Source organism: Anarrhichthys ocellatus, unplaced genomic scaffold, assembly GCF_004355925.1.
Source record: "Anarrhichthys ocellatus isolate YVR2014 unplaced genomic scaffold, GSC_Weel_1.0 scaffold92, whole genome shotgun sequence".
In the NCBI taxonomy this organism is placed as follows: Eukaryota; Metazoa; Chordata; class Actinopteri; order Perciformes; family Anarhichadidae; genus Anarrhichthys; species Anarrhichthys ocellatus.
This window is the reverse complement of record NW_022280122.1, coordinates 740,472-767,955: the sequence shown is the minus strand read 5'-3', so window position 1 is coordinate 767,955 and position 27,484 is coordinate 740,472. Positions and strand designations below refer to the sequence as shown.

Genomic DNA, 27,484 nt, shown 5'->3' with positions numbered 1-27,484 from the left:
TACTCACAGTAAACTAATCAGATTTATTAGACTAGTCATCATTAGTCAGCCATATTTGTATAGATATAGATAAACCCAACACAGATCTCATTCAGCTCAGGAGTGGACTTTATTTCAGCTGCAGCTACTTGGCTATATCAGAATATGTACCTGACTTCCAAATATGTGTGGTTTACCAAAAAATTAAACAGATGAGTAACATTATTTGGTGCTGATTAACAAGTAGTTTGAGTCCTGAAAGGTGCACTGTAGGATGATATCGGTGAATACTGAACAACTAGGAACACTTTGACACACAGAAGAGTTTCAAAAGTAACATCCACTGCCAGAGTGCAGAAAGCGTCTTCAGCCCGAGAGGTCGGCCTGAAGCTCCTTGTTCCTGCGCACCTCAGCGGCGTGGACTTCCTGTAAAATAAAGTGATAAACTGTCACATTCACATGATGCAAAATGAAACTTAAAGACTGAGCTGGGGCTTCTGTGGAACATGAAACTTAAGAGGCACAGCATTGTTTTCAGTTAGAAAAGTGGAGAAACACTGTTGAGATGTTGAAATTTCCCAGAAATGCAATCCAACCTACTTTTCAGCCATTGCAATCTACGTATAAAGCAGATCCTTTTTGCATTCAGAGATGTGTTTTCTGTTACAGCCTTAGCAGGAGTGTATAAAGAGAATTCTGTGTTTCTTCTTCTGGGTCCTCTCAACAGTGCTTTCAATGGATCTTAGATATGTAATGTTGAGCCTTCCTACGGTGATATTGGTTGAGTAAAAAGACCAGTTTAAGGTCTGCACTATATATCTCAAACAATATACAGCAGCTGCTCTCATCCACCACCTTTGTTTCTGTTGTCATATAGTAGTCATTAACTGTAGTTCATAACTAGGAATACTTATATCATATGCTGTATTGTATGGCTAAAAAAAGAAAGGCATACTCATCTACTGGCAACATATACATCCATGAATGGCAATGGAGAGGAGATTGTTATTGTTTAAAAAACCTGCATATACATGCACATTTTGGGTGCTCATTAAAAAATTACTTAAAACAGTTTTTACTGATCTATTGTATTCATTCAGGGTGATCACGGCATGTAATTGATACATTTCTCCCCCTGGGTTCCTGAACTTTTGTTATTTCAGCGCCTTGTCTTTAAATACAAGACCTGTTGCATTTCATGAGAAGTGAAATAGAATCTGCTGTTCTTGAGAACAGAGACAGCGGAGGAGACACTGAAGTAGAAACTGGAAGTAGTTTTATTTTGACATCCTATAGCGATGTGCAGGGTTGGATGAAAGACTTATTATGTATATATAAAAATGTACACTAACCTAAACTAAAACAGTCTCATGTAACGCTTACATCAGAATTACATTCAATATGTGAGTGTTTCATTATATTGTTGAGGTATCCACCAAGAATGTCCGCAGAAACATTTACATTACATTACAGTCATTTAGCAGACGCTTTTATCCAAAGCGACTTACAATTCAGAGTCTATCACATTTCTACACCGTAGGCACAACTACGGGAGCGATTTTGGGGTTAAGTGTCTTGCTCAAGGACACATCGACATGCGACTAACGGAGCCAGGGCTCAAACCGCCGACCCTCTGATTGAAAGACGGCCCTGCTATCCACTTAGCCACAATCGCCCCGAAACAAAACCTGTCTCTCTATCTTTCTATAAAATAATTGATACGCCAATTGATTAATTGACTTATTGAAATTGTGGTTTAAACAAATACTTGCAACAAGGCGAAACTGTGGTTTTTCTGTGTACTGCAGATGAACGTTGATACTATCTAACACCTCTATACCTGAGGAGCGAGAAGCGAGACCCTAAAGCGTAACAGCAACATCCTGAGGTTTGAGCATCTGGCTGACACTTATACTGTACAAAGGAAACTGTGGGAGAAAAATGTATGTGTGTAAAATGATATTCAGTGTTTTAAAAGTCATGTGTATTCACATTCATACTTTGATATTGGACTGTATCATTGTCATATAGTCACATCACTGAGGCAGAGTGCCTTATGCTCTTTCAGGTCGCTTCGACCTCGTAACTTTTTGCACTCAGATAAAAATGTCTAGTTCAGTTGGGAGGTCAACAGATTCACAATGATGTACAGGGATAACAGGACAGGAAGTAGGGAGTCGAGGATGTATCGTACGAAAGAATGCACAGACTCAGCTAGCGCAAATTAAGCACAAACCAAACCATCAAAGGGGGGGATTAGCTATCATCGGTCTCCCTGTTTTTTAGAGCGCCAAGTTGGGCGGGTAGGCCCAGTGGCCTTGGGGCTCGTAGTACTTTTAGGTTTATACAAGAGGAAGACAAAGTAAAGAAGGGGGGGGGGGCAAGACTGGGAGCAGCGGGAGGGTATAAAGTAATGTACATTTCTAATTCCAGACAGCTCGGTTTACTTGTACTCTGTGTGATGCAAATAAACCTGTGTGAACTGAAGAAAATCAGGCATGTTGTGGTTCTCATGCCTAGCTGACATATATGAAACATGGCTCCTGTGACCTGTAGCCAAACAGGAAGTCCTAACTTAAGGCGTTACTGACCTTTTTATGCATACATGGTAAATGGTAAATGGACTGTACTTGTACAGCGCTTTCACACTACTTGTCATCATTCACCCATTCATACGCTGATGGTAGGGGCTACACCATCAGGACTAACTAACATTCACACACAGTATGGCACAACGGGAGCAATTTTGGTCTAAGTTTGGTTTAAGTGTCTTGCCCACAGACACATCGACATGCGATCAGCGGAGCCGGGGATCAAACCGCTGAATAAAGGACGATCCTGCTCTCCACTAAGCCACAGTCGCCCATGTCGTTACATGTATCCTCATCTAATTTTCCATTCTCTTGGATGAGTTACGATCTATTTTATATTATCGAGCTAAGAGTGTTTTATTTTCAGATATCAATATACTCGTTACATGTAATCTCATATTGTTTAGGGACAGTTCAATGATGATTAGCTTTGATGTGTGTTTTCTATCATTTATCAAGATGAAATCATATGTGCTTCTATTGTTGACTGAATGTTAAAGCGAATGAAATAAGTGAACTTTGGGTTAAACTCACTCTGACCTGATGATTGACAGGGTCAGCAGAGCAAAAAGGTTGTCAATTCAGAAACTCTAACTATAGTGATTGTTAGGGAGACATCCGGTTACACAGAAGCAGGAAAGTGTTAACCGACAGAATAAGTCTGTCAGAAAAGATAAGACGACGAAAACTGTTTTGTCCAATGATTTAAGAATGATCTGTTGTTTACCTTATATGGACCCGGAGGTCGAGGAAGCGCCAAGAAAAGATGTATCGGAGACAACAAAGGATCGGGGGCTCTTTTGAGGGGTTTTGACATTTTGTCCTTTCTTTCACTTATTTTACATTATTCATTTTTGTAAGCTTTTTTTTTGTAAAAAACAAATAAAACTGGTATGTATTTCGTGCATTCCAATAAAAGGTCCAGTGTTGCTCATCTCTGAGGGGGCCTTCGTAGTCTGCTAAAGGTAAGAGAGCTCTTCCCCTGGGATAGGCTGACAGTAGAAAATAAATTAGACATACAGTTGAAGGACATTCCTGTTACAAGCTAAAGTTAAAATTACGTTGTTCAGTAGTATGTGATAACTTGGTTGGCTCAGATTGTTTTTGATACTCTGCTTGTGTATCATATATGATGTTGCGGTGTGATTATAAAGCTTAGACAATAGCTGTTGTGTTTTAGTGAAGCAATAAGGGTCAGATTGGCATCTAAATTGGGGGTGTTAGGGCCAGGGTCCTAAAGCTGCCCTTGATAACCGAGTGAGGTTCCCAACCACAAGGGGTTCCTCCTCCAGCGGTGGCATATGTTTCATGCCCACAGTCACAAATGATCACAAAATGGGAAGACTTGCTTTCTCACGCAGTCGTTGTTTGAGAGCATTTAGGTGGGCCTCCCGGTTCTCCTGGTTGACCTCCATCTTTTGGGTGAGCTTCTCCTCCGTCTTCTTGCTAAAGATGTTGTTCTCCTCGCGTGCCTTGTGGAGCACCTCCTGCTCGTGCTCCCTCTTCTCTGCAAGCTGCTTCAGCAACAGGGCCTCCTGGGACTACAGCAGCGTGGCAGATACAGTTCATGGGGGGGACGACAAAGAGAGTGGAGACACCGTTATAATGCAGGTGATTATGGTAATGGTAGTTGGGTTTGGCAGGGATTCATGAACACTAAAAACCAAGTTCATCAAACAGCGGAATTTCCTGACAGCTTTGAAGCAAGCTTTAAAGTTATCAATCAATACAATCAATAAGACATTTACTGCCCTGGAGCACAACATAACTATGATACATGCATGGGTTGACTTGATGACACATATATTTCTAAAATCACTTAATGGCTCATGCTGTTTTGAAATAAAAACTTGCCACCTACTGAAGTTTCAACACAGCCTCTCAGTGAATCCCTCTTATCTGCTCTATGATTCACTTTATTATCTCCACCAGGAGATTATGTAATCGGTCGTGCAGGCTTGTGTGCATCTGTGTGTGCATCACTGTGTCTGTCTGTTTGTCCATGGCTAATCTCGCACACTACTGGACCCATCAGTCTAATATTTTTTATGCTCATTTATAACTTTAATGCTTAAGAATCATTTGTGGTTGCAGTGATTTACACTTTTTGAAAACATATTTTATTGACAACATATTTAATTGACGGTTTTACACTGTCACTGCTGCTGACTTCTCACTACTCTTATCAGGCTGCAAATAACTGCATCAGTTTGGGCTCTCCTTTAGAAGCTTCAATCAAACAATACAGCAGTGATCGATTGAAACAGGGCTCAAGCCAAACAGCATTTAGTTGTCCCAGGACTGAGCGCTCACTACAACATATCTGCTCCTGTCAGTTGGAGGCCAGCTAGTTATCTGTTAGCAGCTGCTGGGCAGTTCTGGCAGTTGGTTTTTTGGGGAGATTTTTTAGGCAATTTTTGCTAATTTAATGGTGCCTCGAGAATGAGAGTTGCGAGACAGCGGGGAAGACAGCATGTAGAGCCAGCATATTTTTACATGTAAATCAGTGAATTAAGGGTTTGATGGAACAGTGGAAAGACTAACTTAGACATTTTTGGTGAGTTTTATTGAGTTTTGCTAACAGCAAACAGGGCTAATACAGCTGACAGAGCTAGCAGCTAACGGGACTAAACTCACAGCAGAACTGACAGTACCTGTTCAGAGGAAGTGTTAAACAGTCAACATGAAGCCTTACACAGTGAACTGCAGACAGCTGCATAAAATGAGAGCGGATCTACTTGCGAGGGAAAAACACGCCTGATACGCTTGCGGTCTAGACGGGGGGCGGGTGCAGACACATCCTGGCAGGGATCTGTGCATCTGTGCCGCCACTGGGGTGCAGCTGCACAGGGGCGAAGAAGCTGTCAGGGGCCCAAATTCCCCCGTCCTACAATTACATTGTTCTTCATATTTTTCTGTATTTAGTTCTCGTATGTACAACATCAATGCATGTTCTGGGCATGTTCACACATGATGTCAACTAACATTTATCTACATGGCCTAATGAAGCTCTAGCGTAAGTTCAGTCAGGAAGACGATACTTTTGCAGGTTAAGGCCTGTAGTTTATTTCTCATCCATCTACCATTCGCTCCTCTCACGCATGCTCACTGATAATTTCCTTGCTGTCATTGTTCGGGGCTGTCAATCATGATATCCGATATCAGTCTCTTCTAGCCAATAGCACAGCGACACAATTAAATCGTTAGCCTATTATCTCTATTGTCTCTTTTTAAATGTGATAGTCTCTCTACCTCTAGAACGTTCATGTTGCTGTTACTCGCCTCTCCACCTCCCCATCTCCACCCGGTCTTCATAGCTTCATCAACTTCATCAACTCATCATTCTATCAGCCTCATCAGCCATCACCAGTGTCTGGACTACACGGGGGGATTCATCTTGCTTCTGCTGAGGGCAGACTTCTCTGCACAAGAAACTCTGTAGCTGAGCAGGTGTCGGAACAGAGCAGAGCTCGCATGACGAAACAGGATGTACAGGCCTATGCCTACAAGCCTATAAGGTGTGACCCGGCATTTATCAGGAGTCAAGGTATGACGCAAACAGGATAACTGTTGGACTAAAATATATTATTTTCTTTTAGGAAATCTTTTATTTGCTCCAGACTGGTCCAGTCATAAGTAGAGTATAAAACTATGCTCCATTTATTTACCACCTAGATTATCCAATAGCCACTATCCAATATGCATTTCTGTTACATCATATCAACAAACCACCTAGGCTACCTGTCCACTCTGCACTCTAGATCAGACTGGAGACGCAACCACTGTTTGTTCTTTTTATCCAGGAAACAGACGTTTCATAATGGAAATGACATTCAATATAGCCAACAGCAAGTAGGAAACTTACAGTCGATCTCCCTCAGGGCGTCTGACAAAAGTTAAGATCCAAGCCGCGCACTGTGCAGTGCAGCATCACTCATGGTTGAGAAGATAATGCAGTCAAACTGATTTTGTTGCTGGTGCTCGATCCTGTCTTGAAGTGTCTTAATAAACCTGCATTGTCTCTAACGTCCATCAGGGGGCGACTCCTCTGGTTGTGTAGAAGTCTATGAGAAAATGACTCTACTTCTCTCTTGATTTATTACCTCAGTAAACATTGTAAACATGAGTTTATGGTCTCAATCTCTAGTTTCAAGTCTTCTTCAATACAGCATGATGTTCATTTAGTAAATGATGGTCCATTTAAAGTCAAATAGACCATAAAGAGTATGGTTTAGGGTGGGGCTACCTTGTGATTGACAGGTTGCTACCACGGCAACGTATCCTCCTACAAGGGTTCGTATGATGTCTTATAAAAATGTTGTGTTTTCCTACAAAAGTCCAAAACGTGTCAGTTTTCACTCATTGCATGCGGTCTTTTCAAAAAAAAAAATGCGTCATTGTATCATTGTATTTTTCTGTATGTGTGTGCGCATAAACTTGTGCTTGTGTTTTGGGCGAGGGCCCAAGAAAATAAATTCCATCGGAGCCAATCACAATTGTGTTACGTTGCTGCAGGTTTTATTTTTACCACTTGTTGATAGCATAATCTGTTAAGTGTCACTTAGGGATGAAGCTTTAATTAGGAAGGTGCCATAGATCTATTTCGTCTTTCTTTGTTGCGTAACTGTCGTCTTGCACACCCTATTAATTGTCCTACCCTGTTATTTCGACACTCCCTTGTGCCAGGTCATGTTCGAACCCTCTTTCCATTGTTTCTTGTTTACTCCAAACTTATTTTATGTTGACATCCAAGAATCAGTCTGAGGGGATCTCGCAGTAAAAAACTGGGAAAGCTTGGAGCTGAATGATAGCAGGTCATAGAAAGACGAGCTGGATGGAAGAACACACTAGTTCGTCCCTTTAGAGCAGGATTAGAGTTGTTTCATAAACACATCTTGTGGTTGACCTTTGCTTTGAGGTAAAGAGGCGGCGGCCTAGCTTGCCCTCATATAAAAGTATTTACAGCATGTGGAACTACTTTATTATACAGTAACCTTGCCAACCACTGTACATTTAGCAAACCTGTTCAGCATAATAGTCTACCAGAACTCCCGTTCAAAGTGTTGCATTCCAACTGGCTTACTCATGAATTGACAAAGACAGGTGATGACTGAAGCCATTTCTTAACACATTACTTGGGAGGGGCCAACAGTCATCCTCTGTAATCTGAGCGTACAGTCAAAAGGTAACCCAACCTTACAACAACGACCAAAGGAATCAAATCCTTTTAATACTTGGAGACGAAGTTGTGGTGCTTTGGTATCCACAGTGAAATGTTGTGTCTGTGACAGTGCCAAGGTATCACGACTGCACAATAGGCTCTGAAGGCTACTGCAAGCATTTACTTGACATGCCTAAGAGTGTGAACTCTGTTAAAGATGTTTTGAGCAACACAAATAAAATTAAAGCTGCGAGCAGCGATGAACGGGCCCTCGCAATCTGCAGCGCGTCGGGGGTGCTGGCGGGACTCCGGCCTGCGCGTTCGAGAATGTCCGCGACCGTCGGACAGCGCGTCCGCGAGCGAGACATTTTTAATCCCACGTGGACCGCCTGATGCTGGAAATGATGCTTTGCAAATAGTCCGATGCTCCCTGTATCTGCTGCCTGGTGCTACAGAACGCGTGCCAACATGCATCATGTAGCTCCATATCAAGTGTAAACCACATTGTGTAAAAGTCATGTAAATCGGAGGTGTTTATCATAAAATCCAGATTTCCTTTCGCCAGCAGGTGGCGCTGTGAGTATTAGGGGAAATTAGCTTGTAGACATCCTCAGGCCTGAGTTTTATCAAGCAAGTGAATTTTGAGACTGTTTGGAACAAGTCCAGCTGAGTTACATCAGCTTTTTTCATGGGGAATAACGTAAAGTAGCCACACGCTACGGCTAAACCATTCCGTCAAACGTAAAGCTTTTGATGACTTTTAATCACAACGGTCTTGACATGGTACTGACAAAATTTAAAGTGGATCTGATGAAGACACTAGGAGGAGTTCGTTAAAGTATAGCGACTAAAAATAGGCCAAAATCTATGGAAAAATGACACAAAAATCAAAATGGTATCATACATGTAGCTCAAACGTAGCGCTGGGGCTGCTGTTTTGAAATATTGTAGGGGGCGCTATAGAGACAATTTAAAACGGCCAAGCCAAAAAATTATATAAAATATTTCTTCCAATGACCTGTGACACATGTACAAAGTTGCATGAGTTTTTGAGCATCCCAAGTCACTAAACCATCAGCTTCCTTTTTCATGGCGAACGATGCGTCGCCACGGCAACAGTGTTCAACAAAAATGCACAATATTCATGATGATGCATCATCAATGTCTTAAGGCTATCCTTAGCAAATTTGAGACCCATCAGGTCACCTGGCTAGGAGGAATAAATAAAAGTATAAAATATGACATTTCCTTTACCCAGTAGGCGGCGCTATGAGTTATTGAATTATTTTCAATTGAAGTATGTTCAAGCTTGAAGTAGCATCATGCATAAGAAGTTTTGTGTGGATTGGATAATGTACCTTGGAGTTATAACAACTTATAAGAACTTATTTTTTCATAAACAATGAGGCAAAATGGCCGCCACGCCACGTCAAGGTTCTTCGATGAAAGCGCACGATTTTAATAACTTTTAATCACAAAGGTCTTAAGAGCATCCTGACCAAAGGAGAAGTTGATCGCATAAATTCTCTAGGAGGAGTTCGTTAAAGTGCGAAGGCTGAAATCTGCAAAAAGTGACAAAAAGCACAACTTTGAGGGTTTACTGTAGCGCCCCCTAGTTGTTGAATGCAAAATAAATCTCAGGGTATGTTAGAGGATGCAATGTGCACATATGCTGAAAATCTGGTTACTTTAGGACAAACGGTTGAGAAGTTATATGTATTGATATTAAGCCTAAGAAGTTCATTGGTACATATCTTGTAAAAGAAAAGAGATATCAAAAAGCTTTTGATGACGTAGATCCAGTAATGATCCACAGCAAATGTGGTAGTAATGGGACTAAGCATGTAGGAGGAGTTTGCAGAAATGTGTTTTACACTAAATTCAATATAGTGGAAAATCGAAGTAGGCGGAGCTTAAGGGTCTGATTGGCTTTTTTGTAGCTCTAGCTCAAGTGGACATGTGTGTCAAATTTCAAGTCAATCGGACATACTGACCGAGGGGCATCGCCGGTCCGACTTGTAGGGGGCGCTAGAGAGCCATTTCTTTACACAGAAAGATGCATTATTTTTCAGATGGCTATATTCACCAGGCCTGACAAGTCCCCAAAATTTGGTGAGTTTTCATGCATGGCAAGTCCTCCAACCATGCGTACGTTTACCCAAACAGGTACAATATCAATAGGGCCTTCGCTATCCCGACGTTGTCGGTTGCTCGGGGCCCTAAATATAAAACAACTAAAACGATTTAGTTTTTTTAAATGAAAAACATTTTTTAACCCTTATTGTCTGAGAATGAAAAGTTACAGGTGCTCAACATGGAATTCTGAGTGAATTTATTGCCTCATGGCGTCTCAAGGTGATGGCTGAGCCGGCGGCTCGCAGATAACCGTGCTAACGGTGCAAACAACGGCAACAGTGCTGACAGAGATAACGGTGTTTACCTGAGGGGGAACCGGTGGGTGGACGCTACGCTTTCGCGACAACGCTGTCGGTCGGGACGGCATTATCAGCTGTAACTGCCGTTTGAGAGCAGTGCAGAGCGGAGGCCATTAGCTAACCAGCGGGGTGTGCTCAAATGCACTAACATGCACTAAAAGCACACATCGCCGGCCCAACTATGAAACAAAGGACAGAGGGTCGGATTACAACGCACACAGGTAGACATAACTCCACTATCTTTACATAGCTGATAGTTGTTGCCAAGCAATCAGCCCGCACTGGCACGACACTAGTATCATACATATAGCATCAATAATGCATTTTTAACAATTTGTTAACAAATTAAACAAGATATAAACTATCTTCTTTTAAAGTTGAATCGATCATGCCAGGGTAATATTGTATTTTATGTCGATGTGAGTGCCAGTGATGGTGCTTTAGGAGTTACATGCTGGAACCAAGGACTGATTTCCAAATGTCCCCCTCACTTTTATAGATTTTCAGGTGGATTTCTATACTAAGCATTGTATCTCAATGTGAGTGAAGAGATGAGCTGATAAAAAGCTCTCATTTGTTAAATAACAATTACAATTTTTTTTTAAATAGGTAATATTCTCCTTAAACGACATTCAAATGTATTGTCAGTCAAAAGTAAGACAGTAAAGCCAGTGGTCTTCATAGTAAATATACAAATGCAACACTTATCAGAAAGTGTCAGGTATCTTTGAAGGACACTAAAAATAATATCAAGTTTATATGGCATTACCATTTGTTAAACTGATATTATTATGGAGAACACATCATAATAACCAATTTAATCACAAGCTGTTGTTAATAAGATTGATTTGAATGTGTATAATTGCCACTTTTCATTTAGTCCCTTTAGCGAACCTCTCGTTTTACTTCAGCAGGGTCAGTCCTGGTTCTGGTTCTGGTTCTGGTTCTCCCATGCCTCCCTTCCCATTCAGCGGGTATTCGGAGGAGCAGTGAGGCGAAGCTCTGCTCCTGGCTGGAGGGGTGAGCTCAGCCTATGTGGGTTTCACATGAATTATGGCCGAACCAGATTTGATTTCAACAGATTGAAAACAGTTTACAAGAAATAATAACTTTATTTTCTATTCATTTAACTATATCTATTTTTATTATATTATTATATCTTTAATTACTTGAGAATGACAAGACTTCAGTTTAATCTATCTGGGCTATTATAGAATAAATATGGTGGGAAAGCAATGTACAGAAATCCTCAACTGAAAATGAAAGGAGGTATATTAGCATACTGTGTGTGCAGATAAAATCAACATGGCCCCGTGACACTCCATCACGGGGCCATGCTGCGATCACATGTCTGCTTACCTTCCTCCTATCCTCAGCAGCCTCCAGCCTCCTCTGGAGCTCCTCCAGGGACACATCCCTCCTCGGCGGGGAGGGCAGCGGCTGAGGCTGGCTTTTGTCCCTGGACTGGTCGGGATCCTTCAGGATAACCTCAAACGACTGGCCCGACGCTCGCTTGTTCAGGCCCTTCACCTCCAGGTCTGACACAGCAACGGTAAAACAGTAAACTGTTTATCAGGTGCAAGGTCTTCCTTTCTTTAGTTCTTTTTGATTGCTTGCATGCTCTCTCATAAATCAGAGGGCTGGGTGATACATCTCTGGACTGTGTCTCAGCATTGTTTATCAAAAATAATGTACAAGCTGCACCTCGTTCCACACCTCTCCCCGCCTTCGTCATTTCCTGTCCTCCCTAGACTTTGAATAAAGGCATTAAATGTGGCAAAACGAGAGAGCTGTGATCTGAAAGGAGCTGTGCACATGCTTGGTAGTAAACAGGGGTAAAGTGTGTCACTCTTCTTGTGACACTCTTTTTATATACATATCATATTATTGTATTGCCTTTTGCTCTTTCACTGCACTTTATAGGTATGGCCTAATTCACTGGTCTTCTTTTACTGTTAGCATTAGCTTGTTCCAACAAACACAAGCTCTTTCACAAGGCCGTCCTATTTGTCACTGACCTTGGCAGAGACACTTATCGTGGTGGGTGGCATATCTGATGTTGCCTTGGCAATGATTTGGCCTTTTGAAGCACCCCGCTCTGCTGAATTTCATGTTGTACTTGACATTTAGTTTTTGAGAACAGCTTAAAAATAAAGGCATTGGTTTGCATAGTTTGGGTGGTAAACTAAGCAGATGCAGACTACAGACAGACAGACAGACAGACAGACAGACAGACAGACAGACAGACAGACAAACAGACAGACAAACAATCAGATCAGACAGACATACAAACAGACAAACAGACAAGCAAACAGACAATCAGACAGACAGACAAACAGACAGACAGACAGACAGACAGACAGATAGACAGACAAACAGACAATCAGACAGACAGACAGACAGACAGACAGACAGACAGATAGACAGATAGACAGACAAACAGACAGACAGACAGACAGACAGACAATCAGACAGACAGACAGACAGACAGACAGACAGATAGACAGACAGACAAACAGACAGACAGACAGACAGACAAACAGACAGATAGACAGATAGACAGACAAACAGACAGATAGACAGACAAACAGACAGATAGACAGACAAACAGACAGACAGACGGACAGACAAGCAGACAGACTGACCTCCATACTGATAGAGGCTGTTGGGATGTGGCTGTGTGTAGAAGCAGGAGCAGATCAGAGACAGCATGGACATCTCCTTGATTTTGTCTGTGTAGGCTGTTACAGAGAGATAAAAGACCAAAATGTTACACATAAAAACACTCTAAAATTCTGTCAACTTAGTGGGACAGAATCTAACTTGAGTTACGTCAGTGAGGAATTTGGTTGGCAGTGCTAGAAATATAATACAACAGAAAAACAACAAGAAAGGTTTGACATTGCTGCCTTTAAACAACACAAAGCCCTTCTTGTGTATGGAGAAAACAAGTCTTTGGTCTAGTTTGCACAGATTTCACTTGTAGGTTTCTCCACATTACTCTAGTACTTGGGTACTAACTGGCACCTCTTTTATCCCAGCAGCACCTTTAATTCAAGCAATAATACACAATGAAGTGTCATACTAAACATAAATAACAATCAAAAGTCAACCCACACAGGTGATACCATTTATTTTGGCTTATAACACCTCAGGACTGGTTGAGTGAGATCGATTTGATTGACATTTTCATTACTCTCTGTTCGTTTTGTTGCACCTGTGTGGGACGAAGTCAATATTTATCATCAGTAGTTCATGAGGTCTAGTGAGTTCACATGGAAGGCTTAAACTAGGGGATAGATATTGAAAAGGAAGGACATGTTGTGACTGCTGTGGTCAGCCAGCCCCAGTCTCAGATACAAATACTGTGTGTGCACTTCACTCACACCATCAGGTCTACAGAAAGATGTCTACTGGCAATGTCTGAGCATACAGACACTTTACACTTTAACTGAGAAAGCTCAATGTGTCTTCACACTATGTGTTCTGTACAAATGTACACATATGACTGAATGATTTGCCTACAGGTTCTTCCAGTCAGCATGTTTATGAGCTGTATCTCTTTCCAGATAGCATGCTGTATTGTTTCCTTGATACTGCCTTAACAATGGGAACTCTGTTGAAGTAGAAACCCCGGAAACTCGTGACTCGTGTGTTCAGATTATTATTCTATTATAATTCTGCGCTGAAGTCATGTCAAACCCTTCCTCTTCACTCATCAAATATGGTTGTACATGATATAAGCTTTTTGCACCAGACATTACCCCAAAAAGATAACTATTTTGTGCATACGGGAGTGCAAAGAGCTAAAGCGGGTAAGAGGTGACTGAAGATCCAACACAGTCTCACGGCAGTTTGTGAAATAGTCAACTCATGCAATCTGTTGGTTCCGTGTACAGGGACACGAATCGTCTATATTTTTTGTGGTGCTCGGAACAATGTTAGCTTCAGGACGACATTACGGTAAAAACAAAATATAGGTTCAGCCCACAAAAACACTTTGTTAGGTTTTGGAAAATCATCATTTTTGGGCTTAAAATATCTATATACAGGTTTAGGCAACAAAACCACGGTCATAAAGTCTCGTGGATAAAAGTCCTGTGTTCGTTGGATCCGTCCTCCTCCCATCCAGCCCACAATAAGCAATCTTTTTAGAAAATAAATACTAGGTCACTTGCTCTGACTGTTGCTGAGTCTCGTGGTCGCATTTAAAAAGGATCCAAATTGACTTTGCCTTTATTTTCGATCTGAGCGACACTGCCATGATACTGGGCTGGAAGTTCAGAATTCCCAATGCTTCGGGTCATCATCAGTGCTAAAGAGAGAACAGAGCAGCACGGCAAACAATCCACCCAACCCGGTACTGTTTTAGTATAGGGCAAAATGCAGAAACAAAGTAAAACGTAGGGTGGGAAAGTTACGGCAGTTTGTATCAAATAAGCTGCACCTAGAAGACATTATAAACACCCGTCACATCATACCTGTGTACTGTGTTTCTCTACAGCAGCAGCCTCTAGTTAGTTGATTCACGATCACGTTAGCATTGTTGTTGCTATGGCAGGAGCAAACTGGCTAAATTTGATAGCAGTCCTTGAGCTTGCTAGCTCATGGCAGGGGGCAAATGATTGGCTGAAAGGTGAGAGGAATGCATTATTGGGGGGGGGGAAGCCAATTAATTAAATACAAAACAGGCTTTTGAAAAAAATGCTTTTTAAATCAAAATGTCTATAATTAAATAAAAATTATATCTGATAAAATTCTGTTGCGAAATGATGAAGTAACATTTTATAACAATGCGTTGAGTTTCAATTCCTTCCAAAATTGTTGGTTAATTTATATATTAATCACAATTTAGGGGTTTCACACAGGCAACTCGTTCTACCAACTAGACTTCCTGAATGGTGAGTCACGAGCATGGCCTCAGACAGTGTACTGGAACCAGAGTGACAGCTCTGTATCTTCAACTTCATCTGTGGGCGACTGTTTCATCATATTTCCGCTTCCTTGTTCATGGTCGAAAAGTGTCCTCAAATCCTTCAGTAGAGTAAAGGAGACAATGAGAAAGTACTCCTGCCATTAGTGATGTATTCAAAATATTACAGACAGATACATCCCATGATACTGCTGCTGCCCCTTATTAAGAGTTTTATTCGTAAATGAAACTGAGGGGAAGTTTTCTTCAAGCCAATTGCATTGTTGCTGTCAAACAGTAAATAAAATACTACGTCACGATGGGGTCTAATTGCCAAAGACTCCACAATTCTAAAAGTATTGCTTTACCATCCAGCCTATTTGTCTATTGCGGAATCATTTCTTCCTCTGCATCTGTTCCTCTATTGAACTGAACAATGGGGATAAACCAAAGTCAGGGTCAGTTTTGGGTCAGGTAGTTACGAGACTAGTTGGCGCCCATAAACTAGTCATAAACTAATTTAGTGCATCAGGTCTTAACCTTCCATGGAACACACAGAAGCAGGAGTGCACAACTCCCCTTCTGTGAGATGAGTGACTCCAAGGCTATGGATTGATAGTAGAGCTCCATCTCCCTCCTTGTGTTTCTGAATCAAGGACACATTGCACAAGGCGAACAAGAGTTCAGCACCTCAATCATCACATACACACAGTACATAGAGCGGGGCCCAAGGCCTCAGACATGTCCAGAGGCTCCTGACTTACCGATAGACGATCCGGCCTATGACCTGGAGCATGTGCATCCTGATTCTCTGATCAGGTATGCTTATTGTTTATGACTTAGTTTTACACGTGTGGCTTAGTGGAGAAATTCCCTCATTTGGCCCTTCCTATCTCTGTTCATCCAGACTGGTTAAATTATCCTCGAAACGCGGTGACCTTCAGAATTGAGGGTGGCTACGCACTTGTGATTGCATTTCTGGGTATCTCTTGTGTTGCTGTTACTCGTTTCAGCTTGAACTCATTATACTCATCTGTGTGTTTAGTGATCCGTGTTTTGCTGCATTCAAAGTGGGATGTCAGGCTGGTACTTAGTCATACATGACTTCTTTAGGTATTCAAATTGATAGCAGCAACTTCCCCCTGTTACTTTGCCACTCACAAAGTAGCAGAAGCCAAGTACAAAGTGGAACCATCAGTTTTCATGTCTGGGGGCTTTTTATTGCGTGACTGAAATGCATTTCATGAAAAGTTGTTATTTTTATTATTAACATGTACTTCAAAATCACTTTCTGGTGCCACAATCTTCTGGGATAATTCAGTTTTTTCCAGATGGCCCCCAAGTCACTGAGCATCGATATGGGATCATTGAAGAGTTAAAGGGCAACCTATCTGAGAAAAGGTTAGATGAAATTCTACAGTTATAGATAGTCAGCTAACGCAAAGTAAAGCATTCTCAGTATCTTGTGCTGGAAAACCTGCATTACTTGTACATCTGCTTCAACCCCCCTCTCTCTTCACCCAGGCTCCTAGGCCTCTATTCTTACCCACCTACTCTCAAGGAAACAACGAAGTGTCTGGGACAAAGTGTCAGTCGACAAGCAAATCCTCCTGAGATGAGTTTGTTTGAGTTGTGCATGTCTACGTGCGGCAACACCTAGGCTCCCTGGCTCTTCTTAATCCCTTGGCCGTCATATATTACAGCCCTCTGCGTGCTTATTTCCTGATTTCCCCTATCAGTGGACACTCCGCTAATTGTAGTCTAACAGCCCCCTTTCTATCTCCCCCCCTTACTGGGCATCCTGTTCCCCATACCCACAATTGTGAAGTCATTTCTTCAAAGATTGAACTTTGCTTTACCTGCGTGTCAAAAGGTTACAAGGTTAAGGCGGCCAAAAGAGCACAAACACCCTGCCTCAGTGATGTGAATAACATATGACAATGACACAGGCCCATATCACAGTATGAATGTGAACATACATGAATACATTTCAAGGTATGGATATGATTTTCCACAAATAGTTTTCACGACAAGGGGACGTAAAGGCAGTATGAAGTGAAAACAAGCAAAAACCCTGTATTCAAATAAAACAAGTCAGTGTTTCTCAATATAATGGTCAGGGTCCAACCCTGCTGGCCATGACGAGGACTCCAGAGGGCCCTCATTCAATAATGAGTTTAATTTAATTCAAATATAATAGAGCTCTATCACAAAATGAAAATGACGGTTATTATCTTCATCACACACAACTACTTTTGGCCACCTCACTTACATCAATGAGGGTAGGCTAGTTAACACAAACACCTCACTAAACTGACATTACACATATGGACATTGATCCAGGCCCGACGTTTACTCGCGCCACATTTGATGTTAAAACACGCCCTCTGCTGTTCGGAGAGGCAGGTGCCAATCAGTTGGAACAATTCATTTACTTGCTGCATTATCTACAGCACACTATCTGTGTGATAGAAGCATCCACGATGTTCAAAGTGCTGAGTAATCCTCAGTTACTCAATCTAGTCCTGAGGGCTACATACGGTGGATGTGTTCCCACTGAGGAGTGTTTTTGTTTAGGGAACCTTGAGTTGTCCAGTTGCAGGCCACATTTAGAGAACCTTCTCTAAAGAGATGAGTCATGATGTGATATGTGAAGGTCTTCCCTCCTAGAAACAGGACATCAGTTTGATGTCTCAGGTTTCACTGACATGACAGATCTGTACATTCACGACGAGGTCATCTATTGTTGAGATGGACCCAACCACGTGGTTCCCTCTGCAGTCCCTGTGTCTGCAGCCACACAGCATCATAATCCATATCAAACAGTGGCGGGCCGTGCATTTTATACCTGGGCCTTCAGTGCTGTCTTGCAGCTGAAACACCACCTAATAACCTCATGATGGTGCAGCTACGGTTATTTGTTTCTAGGGGTTTAATAATACACGTATTCGTATTAAACCGTTCGGTACGAGGCTTACAAACCGAACAATACGTTTGAATAATACTTGTGCATTTGGAAAATGCAGAAGCTTAAATTGTGGGAAATATAATGTTTTCGGGGGACTGTGCTCATGTAGGAGACAACAGGCTGTGACCTGTCAACCCAGAATAAAAAAAAACACAACAAAAAAACAGCTGAGGCACCGCACTTCTGAGAGGCTAGGCTAAACTAGCTTAACAAACAATAACTCCGCGCATGACGGTATGCTTCGTAATTAACGGATAATGCATATAGTACAAATCTATATAATTAACACAATGACAACAACAAACTCACAAGAGTCACATATATTCATATGACAACAAAGCAACAAATCAATCCAGCAACACTGCAGCGGAACACGCATTCTGCTACACACTCGAGGGCCATTCAGATATTAGATGTAAAAAAACAAACCTGACCAAATGCTGTTCACTTAAAGACAAACTCCATCCTCCTTTCTCTGTTGACAAAGAGTTTAATGCCACGGTTAAATCCCAACTCACAAATCCGTTTCTCCTCCTTAAGCCATTGAGTGTTAAAAAACAAAGCTAGGTAAAAAATAATAATCTACACCAAGCAAAATGCAAAAAAAATCATAATTTCTTCCATATCTTTCAATTTGAACTCTTACTACTCCAAATAAGCCTCTGATGGCTACTTTAAGTTTCGTTTCACAATAGTCACGTGCTCGCCCACTGACCAATCACAGCACACGCTGCACCTCACTGCAGAGCTGCTCCTTAAAACTGAGCTGCCCGTTAATGCTGACGTAGTTCAACTACGTAGTTGTAGGCCAGCTAGCAGGCTCTGACACGTCAAAGAATACGCCCAACATGTCAAACTAAAGATCTGATTGGTTAAAGAATATGACAATCAACAATATCGTCCCCATTCACTTAAACTGCACATGGATGCACTTGTGAGTCTGCAGGCCTCTGCCTCTCTTCTTACCTAGAGACACAGAGGTGAAATCTGATTGGATAAAAGCTCTACTTAAAACAAGCTGCACTGGAAGCAGAGCAACTGAGGAAGACAGTAGCTGTGCAATGAGAAAATAAGATAATGGAAAAATATTTTTATAAATTATAATACATGTAGTGTATTTAAGAAAAATTATAAAATAGCTATAACTTTGTGATTCTGTTTAGGCCAGCAGAGAAGGCCTTGCTGGCCCTGACGGCCCACCACTGATAACAAATAATGTCTCCAAATCTGCTGCAGCCAGCATTCGTTTCTGCATGGACTCTGAGTGAAGCAACAACAGCACACAACTAAGTACTTGATTATATTATTATTTCATACAAGCCATATACAGTAATTGCCCATCTGCTCCATTAAAATCCAACTGAAGACAAAGCGACTTAGTTTTAACCAATTAAAAGAAGATGGGCAAACAGAGGAAGAGTGAGTGGATGTATATCAGTCGAGCTGAGGAATAAGAGAGGTCCATAATATACATCAACATACTGTTCTTTATTATACACACAGGGCTCTATATGGAATCCAGAGCATATCTATGATTGAGTGAGCCTCCACACGACTCTCAACATGAAGATGCAGCTGAAGGTGCTAACAACTGTCACAGGGCTGTAGAGCAAACGGTGTTAACCTGAGAGGGAACTAGAGGATTCTACACCTACGCGGAAACACCGTGGATCATGACGCCATTATCAGATGTAACCGCTGATGGTGCAGTATAGAGCTGTTGCTGTGAGCTAGCCAGTGGGACACACAAAGAGGGACTCACATGCCCTAACATGCACACACAGTTGGACCAGCTCCATAAACAAAGCACAGTGAAGCTCGGATTAAAACCAGACAGCAACCTCTGAGTCTAGAAAATGAAGCCAATGTGGCGGTGCCTTAAACTTGCATTCTTTCTAATGGCCATCAGGGGCCACTACTCAGGTTGCAGAAAGAAGTCTGGTTGTATAGAAGTCTATGAGAAAATTACTCTACTTCTCTCTTGATTTATTACCTCAGTAAACATTGTAAACATGAGTTTATGGTCTCAATCTCTAGTTTCAAGTCTTCTTCAATACAGCATGATGTTCATTTAGTAAATTATGGTCCATTTAGAGTCAAACAGACCTTAAAGCAGGGGATGCTTTAGGGCGGGGCTACCTTGTGACTGACAGGTTGCTAACATGGCGTTGTCTAGTGTTGGAGTTGTCCGTGTTTCGTTCTGTTGTACTTAGCTCCACCTTCTCCTCTCACTTCTGGTTCCAAAAAAACAAGATGGCGATGACACTTAAGCCTGAGGGCAAATGGGCAGCACCTCTAGCCACTTTAGGTTTATGTGTACAGACCCTGCAGCCCTGCAAGCACCAGAGAATCAAACATGATGCATCCATTTATTCATCTGCTTCTTACTCTTGTTATTGAGGGAATAAATTAAAGACAGCTAAGGAGTATATTGCTAAAGGTAAGTGTTCACACTCCCCCAGTGTGCTGTGCACAGTGAGTCAGAGTAGATCTACAAAGCAGTATACATCATTTCATCAGTCTAAAGTAGGGCACAGTCAGCTCTGTTATTCCACTGAATCCTCAAAATGGCTGGCTTGCACATCACAATGTAGTATCATGGTATGGTAATAATCTAATGTGTTCAATAGTCATGTTCTCCAGTCTCTTCCTCTTTTGTTCTTCCAATAACTAGCTTTCCTGCTTTCTGTGGACAGCAGCAGGTAATGAGCTGTGTGTGTGTGTGTGTGTGTGTGTGTGTGTGTGTGTGTGCGCATCAGAGAGGCTCACGAGGTGTGCACACAACGGGAGACATCGTTGAGACAAGGAACAGGGCGTTGACAAGCTCACGAACCAGAGAGCATGCAGTGCTTCATTTATTATTGAGGAGTTTGGTGCAAAGGAAAAGAAAACAATGTCTTGCCTGGTGCGCCGGAGACATCTTTCAAACTACTTTCAACATAGCACTCAATATGGCGAATATTTGCCTCTGCATCAACGAGGATCTCAGCTCATTCGGGGTGAAAAAAAAAAGAAGATGAGTCTGGTTGTGCAATCAAGAAGATGCGCGAGTGTGGAGATAAACTGATGATGAAGGATAGTGCATGGAGATTGTGATGGAAATTACTATTCAGCTGGCATGACCTCCATCAACCTCTCATATCAAATACAAGGAAGCACGTGGAGCACAATGATCACTGTTATGATATGAAGCAGGCCACCCAAAACTGAATAACCTCACCATGTGAACATGAGTTTAAAGGCTGACATTGGTAATATCACTCAGCTTCATGACTGATCCTGTTATAGATGTGGAACTATGTCAAATTTTGCAAAATAGCAAATTAATAAAGATGTTGGCCTGTGACAATGACCCGTTTAAAGTTAAAAACAAGTTTTCTAGCGATCCTAAGCGTCTTGTAAGACACCTGCCCGCCAATGAGAAGTTAAAAAAAACATTTTTAAAAGCCTCCAGATAATAGTCAACCTAACGATCAGTAACTTGAAACACAGAATATTGAACGATCTGTAACTGCATGTATCAATGGACACTATTGGAGAGATACAGTCATAGAAATAGAATAGCAGTAGAATGGACATTACCATTCAAATCAATGTAGCAGGATGGATGTACCGTTGCTATTGCGACCGTCAAACATCTAATATCTCTATGAACTAAACCGACTCACAGCAAGTCACAGACTTACTGAGGTGAGGTTTTGCAGTAACGACTAAAACGAGCAGTGGAGTAGTAACGTCACAGAGCACAGAAAGCAAGAGTTAATGAGTTAATGTAACTACTTCATGCTTCATCCACACACTCTTGCCACAGTGTAGGAAAGCTATCGCCAATTGATTGACAACTTTATTCGGCTCATTTTCTGTAACCAGTGTAGCATTGAAGCACGGTAAAATTGGCAAGCTAGCTAGCTAACTTGCTAATTCCGCCATTCTTTAATGTTGCAATATGTTTTCACCATAACAACGAACACCATTTTCTTTTGTAGTAGTTAACAGACCACAGAAAACAGTTCTATATCTGTTCTACTCCTATTCTGTTTCTATTTAGATAGTAGGATAAATGGATGTATACTGTCCTATACAAATGCATGTTAGTCGGTCAACACACAATTGCCTGAAATATCTCATATGCTATTTAATGCATCTATATACATTTAAATCAATTAAGCAAATAACTCAAAACGGTGGACGAAAACACATATGGCCCTCTCCAGAGCCAGTGTTCAGTTTGTCCGTTCTAGGCTATACTGTAGAAACCCCTATGTAGGTATGAAGGGCTCAATCTAAGTTCGTTTTAGTGACGTTATGTCTGCAGCTTACGTTACGTTACAAACATACTTAGCCAAACCATGTTTTTTTTGTAACACTAAAAAGGTTATCTTGTTACCTAAACCTAACAGCTACAGTTTCACAATGTTTCACAACGTTAACGACGTGCGAACCTTCAGCATCAAGCTACTACGGGGTGACTGTGTCTAAGTGGAGAGCAGGGCCGTCCTTCAATCAGAGGATCGGCGGTTCGATCCCCGGCTCTGGCTCAGCTAATCGCATGTGTCGTTGAGCAAGACACTTAACCCTGTAGCTGTGCCTACGGTGTGATACAATCTGAATTGTAAATCACTTTGGTGCCAAATAACTGTAATGTACGACAAAATCTAATGGCAATGGCTGCTGCACAAGCAGCAAAATATGACGAGTAGGGAGGAGATCATGTTGTCGATTTTCATGACAATGTGTTTGTGTTATTGTTTTGATATTTCCTGTGGGAGTTGATAGAGACCAAAAGCAGAGTGAATATTGGACTTACAGGTGGAAACAAACACAACTCCAAATGAATGACAACGTTGCTAAATGCTGGGTGAACGAATAAACGACTGTTTTCTATCAACTTATGGTGATTTGTTAATGTTCACAACTTGTGGCTGATATTTTTTAATGAGTTATTGCAGGTTTCATTTTTTTGTTGTTGTCCAGTAAAGGTTCTCAAATTTACTGAATGGATTGACACAAAATATGGTACAAATATTCAGGGTTCATAGACAATGTATCCTAAAATCTTCAGTAATGTTCTGACTTTTCTAATGACACGGCAAAAACTTTCATTTGTCCAATAGCCTACATTGTTTTATGACCAAACACATGCAAAACCAGTGACACATCTTTGTATTTAGTGCTGATAAACAAATGTGAGCATGCTAACATGCTAAACTAAGATGATGAATATGGTAAACATTATACCTGCTTAACACCATCATGTTAGCATTGTCATTGTGAACCTGTTTCTGTGTTTATGTTAGCATTTAGCTTCAAGCTAATTGTTAGCATGTATGGTATCTCTAAAGGAAAGCGATTATTACACATTTGTTGTGAATTCATTCTCATACTCACAAGAGATACATTTGCTGTGCTTTTGTTGATTATAGAAGGCTTTTGAATTGGTTGACGTTGGTTATTGCCTCGAATATATATGAAAATGTACTCTATCATGTGTTTAATAAGGTACGCATTTAAGATTTTTTACCTCTACCATAATTGCTGCTGTAGCGAAAAAAATGTCCCCTCACGGGATTAATAAAGTAACTATCTATCTATCTATCTATCTATCTATCTATCTATCTATTCATCTATCTATCTATCTAATGGTTTAAACATAAGATTAACTTGTTATCATCACGAGTACTAAATACAGCACACATCAATATTGATATAATACTGGGATGATTATCCCAGTATTCATTTCTTTCATTTTGTCCTCCTTTACTTGCAGTATAAAGTCACCAGAGTGGTGTAGGTAACATGTGTCGTTCATTGCCAGTCTCAGTGTGAATCTTGTGTTCTTGATCTGCATCAGTCAGCTGTGGTGACATATTACTGCAAATGATCAATGATCTGCTGTTTCTGGAAGAATCTGTCTGCGCCTACATGTCCGTATGGGACATGGGGAGGGTCTCCCATCTACAACGAGAGAAGAAAACCCCAGTTGCCATGACAATCACACAGATACACATAGACCCTCTGCATCATCGAATAGACTTAAAACAATGCTGCCCACCCCTCCCCCTGCCACACACTATAAACAACATGGTTCTGCCGTGGATTGTGTCGTCTTACCTGATACTGTGCTGGTCATTGTTGCTGACGGTGGAGGAAGAGGAAGCGGAGAGAGACGAAGGAGGCTTCTGGGTGCAGGCAAGGAGAGAATGTGGAGGAGGAGAGAGAGGATGAAGGAGGAGGAGGGAGAGAGAGAGAGAGAGAGAGAGAGAGAGAGAGAGAGAGAGAGAGAGCGAGAGAGAGAAAATGGGCTGGGCGTGTGTGTGTGTGTACCCTGTATGGTGCAGTGCACAAATCTATGTAAACAATGGGCAGTCAGTGGGACGTGTGTGTGTGTGTGTGTGTGTGTGTGTGTGTGTGTGCGTGTGTGTGTGTGTGTGTAAGGGTGTGCGCTTTGTGGGTGTGTGATGCTCAGATAGATAATTTATCTGACATGATGCAGATATGCACAGACTATCAGATATGAAATGTGTTATGAATTATATGAATTGCTGTCTTAAAATGATTTGAGTTGGGTGAGATGGTGACAATGTTTCTGTGCTGTGTAGTTTATCAGTGTGATTTCTGAAGGCACAAATTAACTACAGAAAGTCAAGGTCACTCATTTCAAGGATTAAAACATAAAAGAAAGCCCACAGCTGAAGTTAAGGGAATGAACCTTTTTTTTTCTTTTTAAAGCATCTTCTAAACAGTATCTAACATTAAAGGTGATTTAAACAGTGGCGGGCCGTGCATTTTATACCTGGGCCTTCACTGCTGTCCTGCAGCTGAAACACAGCTACGGTTATTATTTTTTTCGTGTAAAAATGAAGCAAACACCTATAGTAGATACACTATCTGCCGAGAGTGCGTCTCCTCTTTGCTCTGACTGCAGCTGGGACTGCTGCACGAGGCTTCTGTGGGCGGCGGCGGAGGGGCTCACGGTAGCACCCGCTGCTCGTTCACGACAGTGCAGAACGTACGTGCTTTAACGTCAAAAGACCACAAAAGTCTCCAACAACACCAGAACAAGTCGCTCGATTTGTCACTAGTAGCTTTTGACAAAAAAAAGTCGCCATGAGGGTTTGGAAAGTCGCCAGATTTAGCGAGAAAGTCGCCAAGTTGCCAACACTGGCACCTGCTAAATATGTCCCCAGTGCAACATTGGACGTAACAATGGTTCCTATCACATATTAAACCAAACAAAAATCCATCTTCATAAAAACAAGATGTACAAATAATAATATATAAACAAACATATTAAAGCTACTGCAGATGTAAAAACAAACACATTTAACTTACCAGAGCTGCTGTTCACTATTTAAAGACAAAGTGCATCCTCCTTTCTTTGTTAATAAAGAGTTTAATCTGACGGTTGTTCAGTACATCCGTGTGTTTTAGTTCCAGTAAGAAGTCCTTCTCGATTCATGGACGCCAGTGAAGATAGTCGAGCCTCCCCAGTTGTATTTCTTGAATACGTTTTAATGCGTTTGAGGCTGAAAATGTCTGCTCGACAGAGGCAGCAGATTTTGGGATTGTCACGCCCAACATGTCAGGCTAGCCCACTGACCAATCACGTACTTGTAGGCCAGCTAGCAGGCTCTGACACGTCAAAGAATACGCCCAACATGTCAAACTAAAGATCTGATTGGTTGAAGAATATGACAATCAACAATATCGTCCCCATTCACTTAAACTGCACATGGATTCACTTGTGAGTCTGCAGGCCTCTGCCTCTGTTCTTACCTAGAGACACAGAGGTGAAATCTGTTTGGATAAAAGCTCTACTTAAAACAAGCTGCACTGGAAGCAGAGCCACTGAGGAAGACAGTAGCTGTGCAATGAGATAATAAGATAATGGGAAAAATATTTTTATAAATTATAATACATATAGTGTATTTAAGAAAAATTATTAAATTATAAAATAGATATAGCTTTGTGATTCTGTTTAGGCCAGCAGAGAAGGCCTTGCAGGCCCTGACGGCCCACCACTGGATTTAAAGCTACACTTACTCATATTGTTGTATCAACAATGGGTCGAATAACAAACATGTAGTGTGAAAGGTGTCACTGGTAGTGATGAACTCACGGAATTATCGACACCTCTGTAATTTACCTGTTTTTTTTTTCTATTTTTAAGTCCTAAAACTCTACTGGTTTGGTTCACCCCCCAGTCTCTCGTCTTTGTTTCCAGCAGTAGCAGGCAGCAGGACAATAGACTGATGGATCAGAAGAAACAGTAGCATTGGTAAAGCTAGAGACCATCTTTCAATCAGATCACTCAACTACATACCTGTAAAGTTTCCCAACTGCATCTTACACGGTTGCGTCTACGGCTGCTGCCTCCTAGTCCATTCCTCGACTAATCTGTGGTTTTGGTCTCAGTCAACTAAGATTTCTTTGGTCGAAGCTTTTTTCATGCTGATTGACTTATTTCCAAGATACATATGAGCACATCTGTGATAAACACAAGATTTAAAGTGATGCTTTTGTTGAGAACATCCTGGTGTTCTACCAACTCACAAAGGAAATATCTCCCAAAACAATGACACAAAAACATTGTCATGAAAATAGACAACATGGAGTCCTCCCTACTCGTCATCATATTTTGCTGCTTGGGCAGAAGCCATTGGCGTTAGATAAATAAACAGGGACCTAGGATCGTGTTTGTTGTCACTAGCTGGGCCTGCAAAGTAGGCAGCTCTCACCTCTTTGTCGTTTCTGTTGGAGCATGGACAGCAATTCTTTCAGATGAAGGAGAAGGACCCTAAGGTTTGATCTCTTCCATCTACGCTAAACACCTGTAGATTTCCTTTTCAGCTGACGAATGTTGTCATTGATCCACGGAGGCAAGAGTTAGCTGGAGAAAACGACTGGTTGACATAGGGACCTGTAATATCACAGATCCACATTGAGCATTGAACCAGGTTACAAGACCATTAACATTGGTTTAAGTCTGCACATGGGGTTTTAGTTGGAGTATCACCACATTTATCATGTATTATAGAATCAGATCTTTTGGCCTACAAAGCTGCAGATCATACTGATCAACCAGAGGAGAAGATCAAGGGATGGTGATGCTTCTCGTGGTTTGAGACGCAGCAGGATGGAGCTGGTGGAGGAGGGGTGTGTGGGAAACCTCTCAGAGTGACGATGACGGTAAAGAGGGTTTGCAGGGAGGGGCTCAGGGGTCAAAGGTCACGAGGAGTATGACTCCGGAATAGGTCACTTCTTGTAAGTGGATCAATGTTATAGACCGGAATGATGTACAGTCAGCCTGAAGACATGCTGAGATTATCTTTTTAAATATTCAGTGCACTTCAGTAATGTTGGCAGGGTTAGTCTCTAGTAAGAATAGACATTTTATTACACCCTTTAAAAATTCCATCCAGTGTTTATTTCTCTCTT

General features: G+C 41.5%; 1 protein-coding gene across 3 annotated transcripts; it reads right to left on the bottom strand.

Annotated features, from left to right (window-relative positions):
* Positions 1-87: 87 nt before the first annotated feature.
* stmn3 (stathmin-like 3) lies at positions 88-24,261 on the bottom strand. Of its 3 annotated transcripts, none has more exons than XM_031875556.1 (5): positions 24,158-24,261; positions 12,812-12,907; positions 11,526-11,704; positions 3,920-4,111; positions 88-405 (listed from the first exon to the last, which is right to left on the bottom strand). In XM_031875556.1, exons 1-5 carry the CDS (start codon positions 24,174-24,176, stop codon positions 346-348), a joined length of 546 nt encoding a protein of 181 aa, XP_031731416.1. In that variant the 5' UTR covers positions 24,177-24,261; the 3' UTR covers positions 88-345. The 3 variants fall into 3 exon arrangements, with proteins under 3 accessions (XP_031731416.1, XP_031731419.1, XP_031731417.1); XM_031875559.1 differs by having other exon boundaries at positions 3,928-4,111; XM_031875557.1 differs by lacking the exon at positions 24,158-24,261 and adding an exon at positions 14,648-14,816.
* Between the last annotated feature and the right edge of the window lie 3,223 nt (positions 24,262-27,484).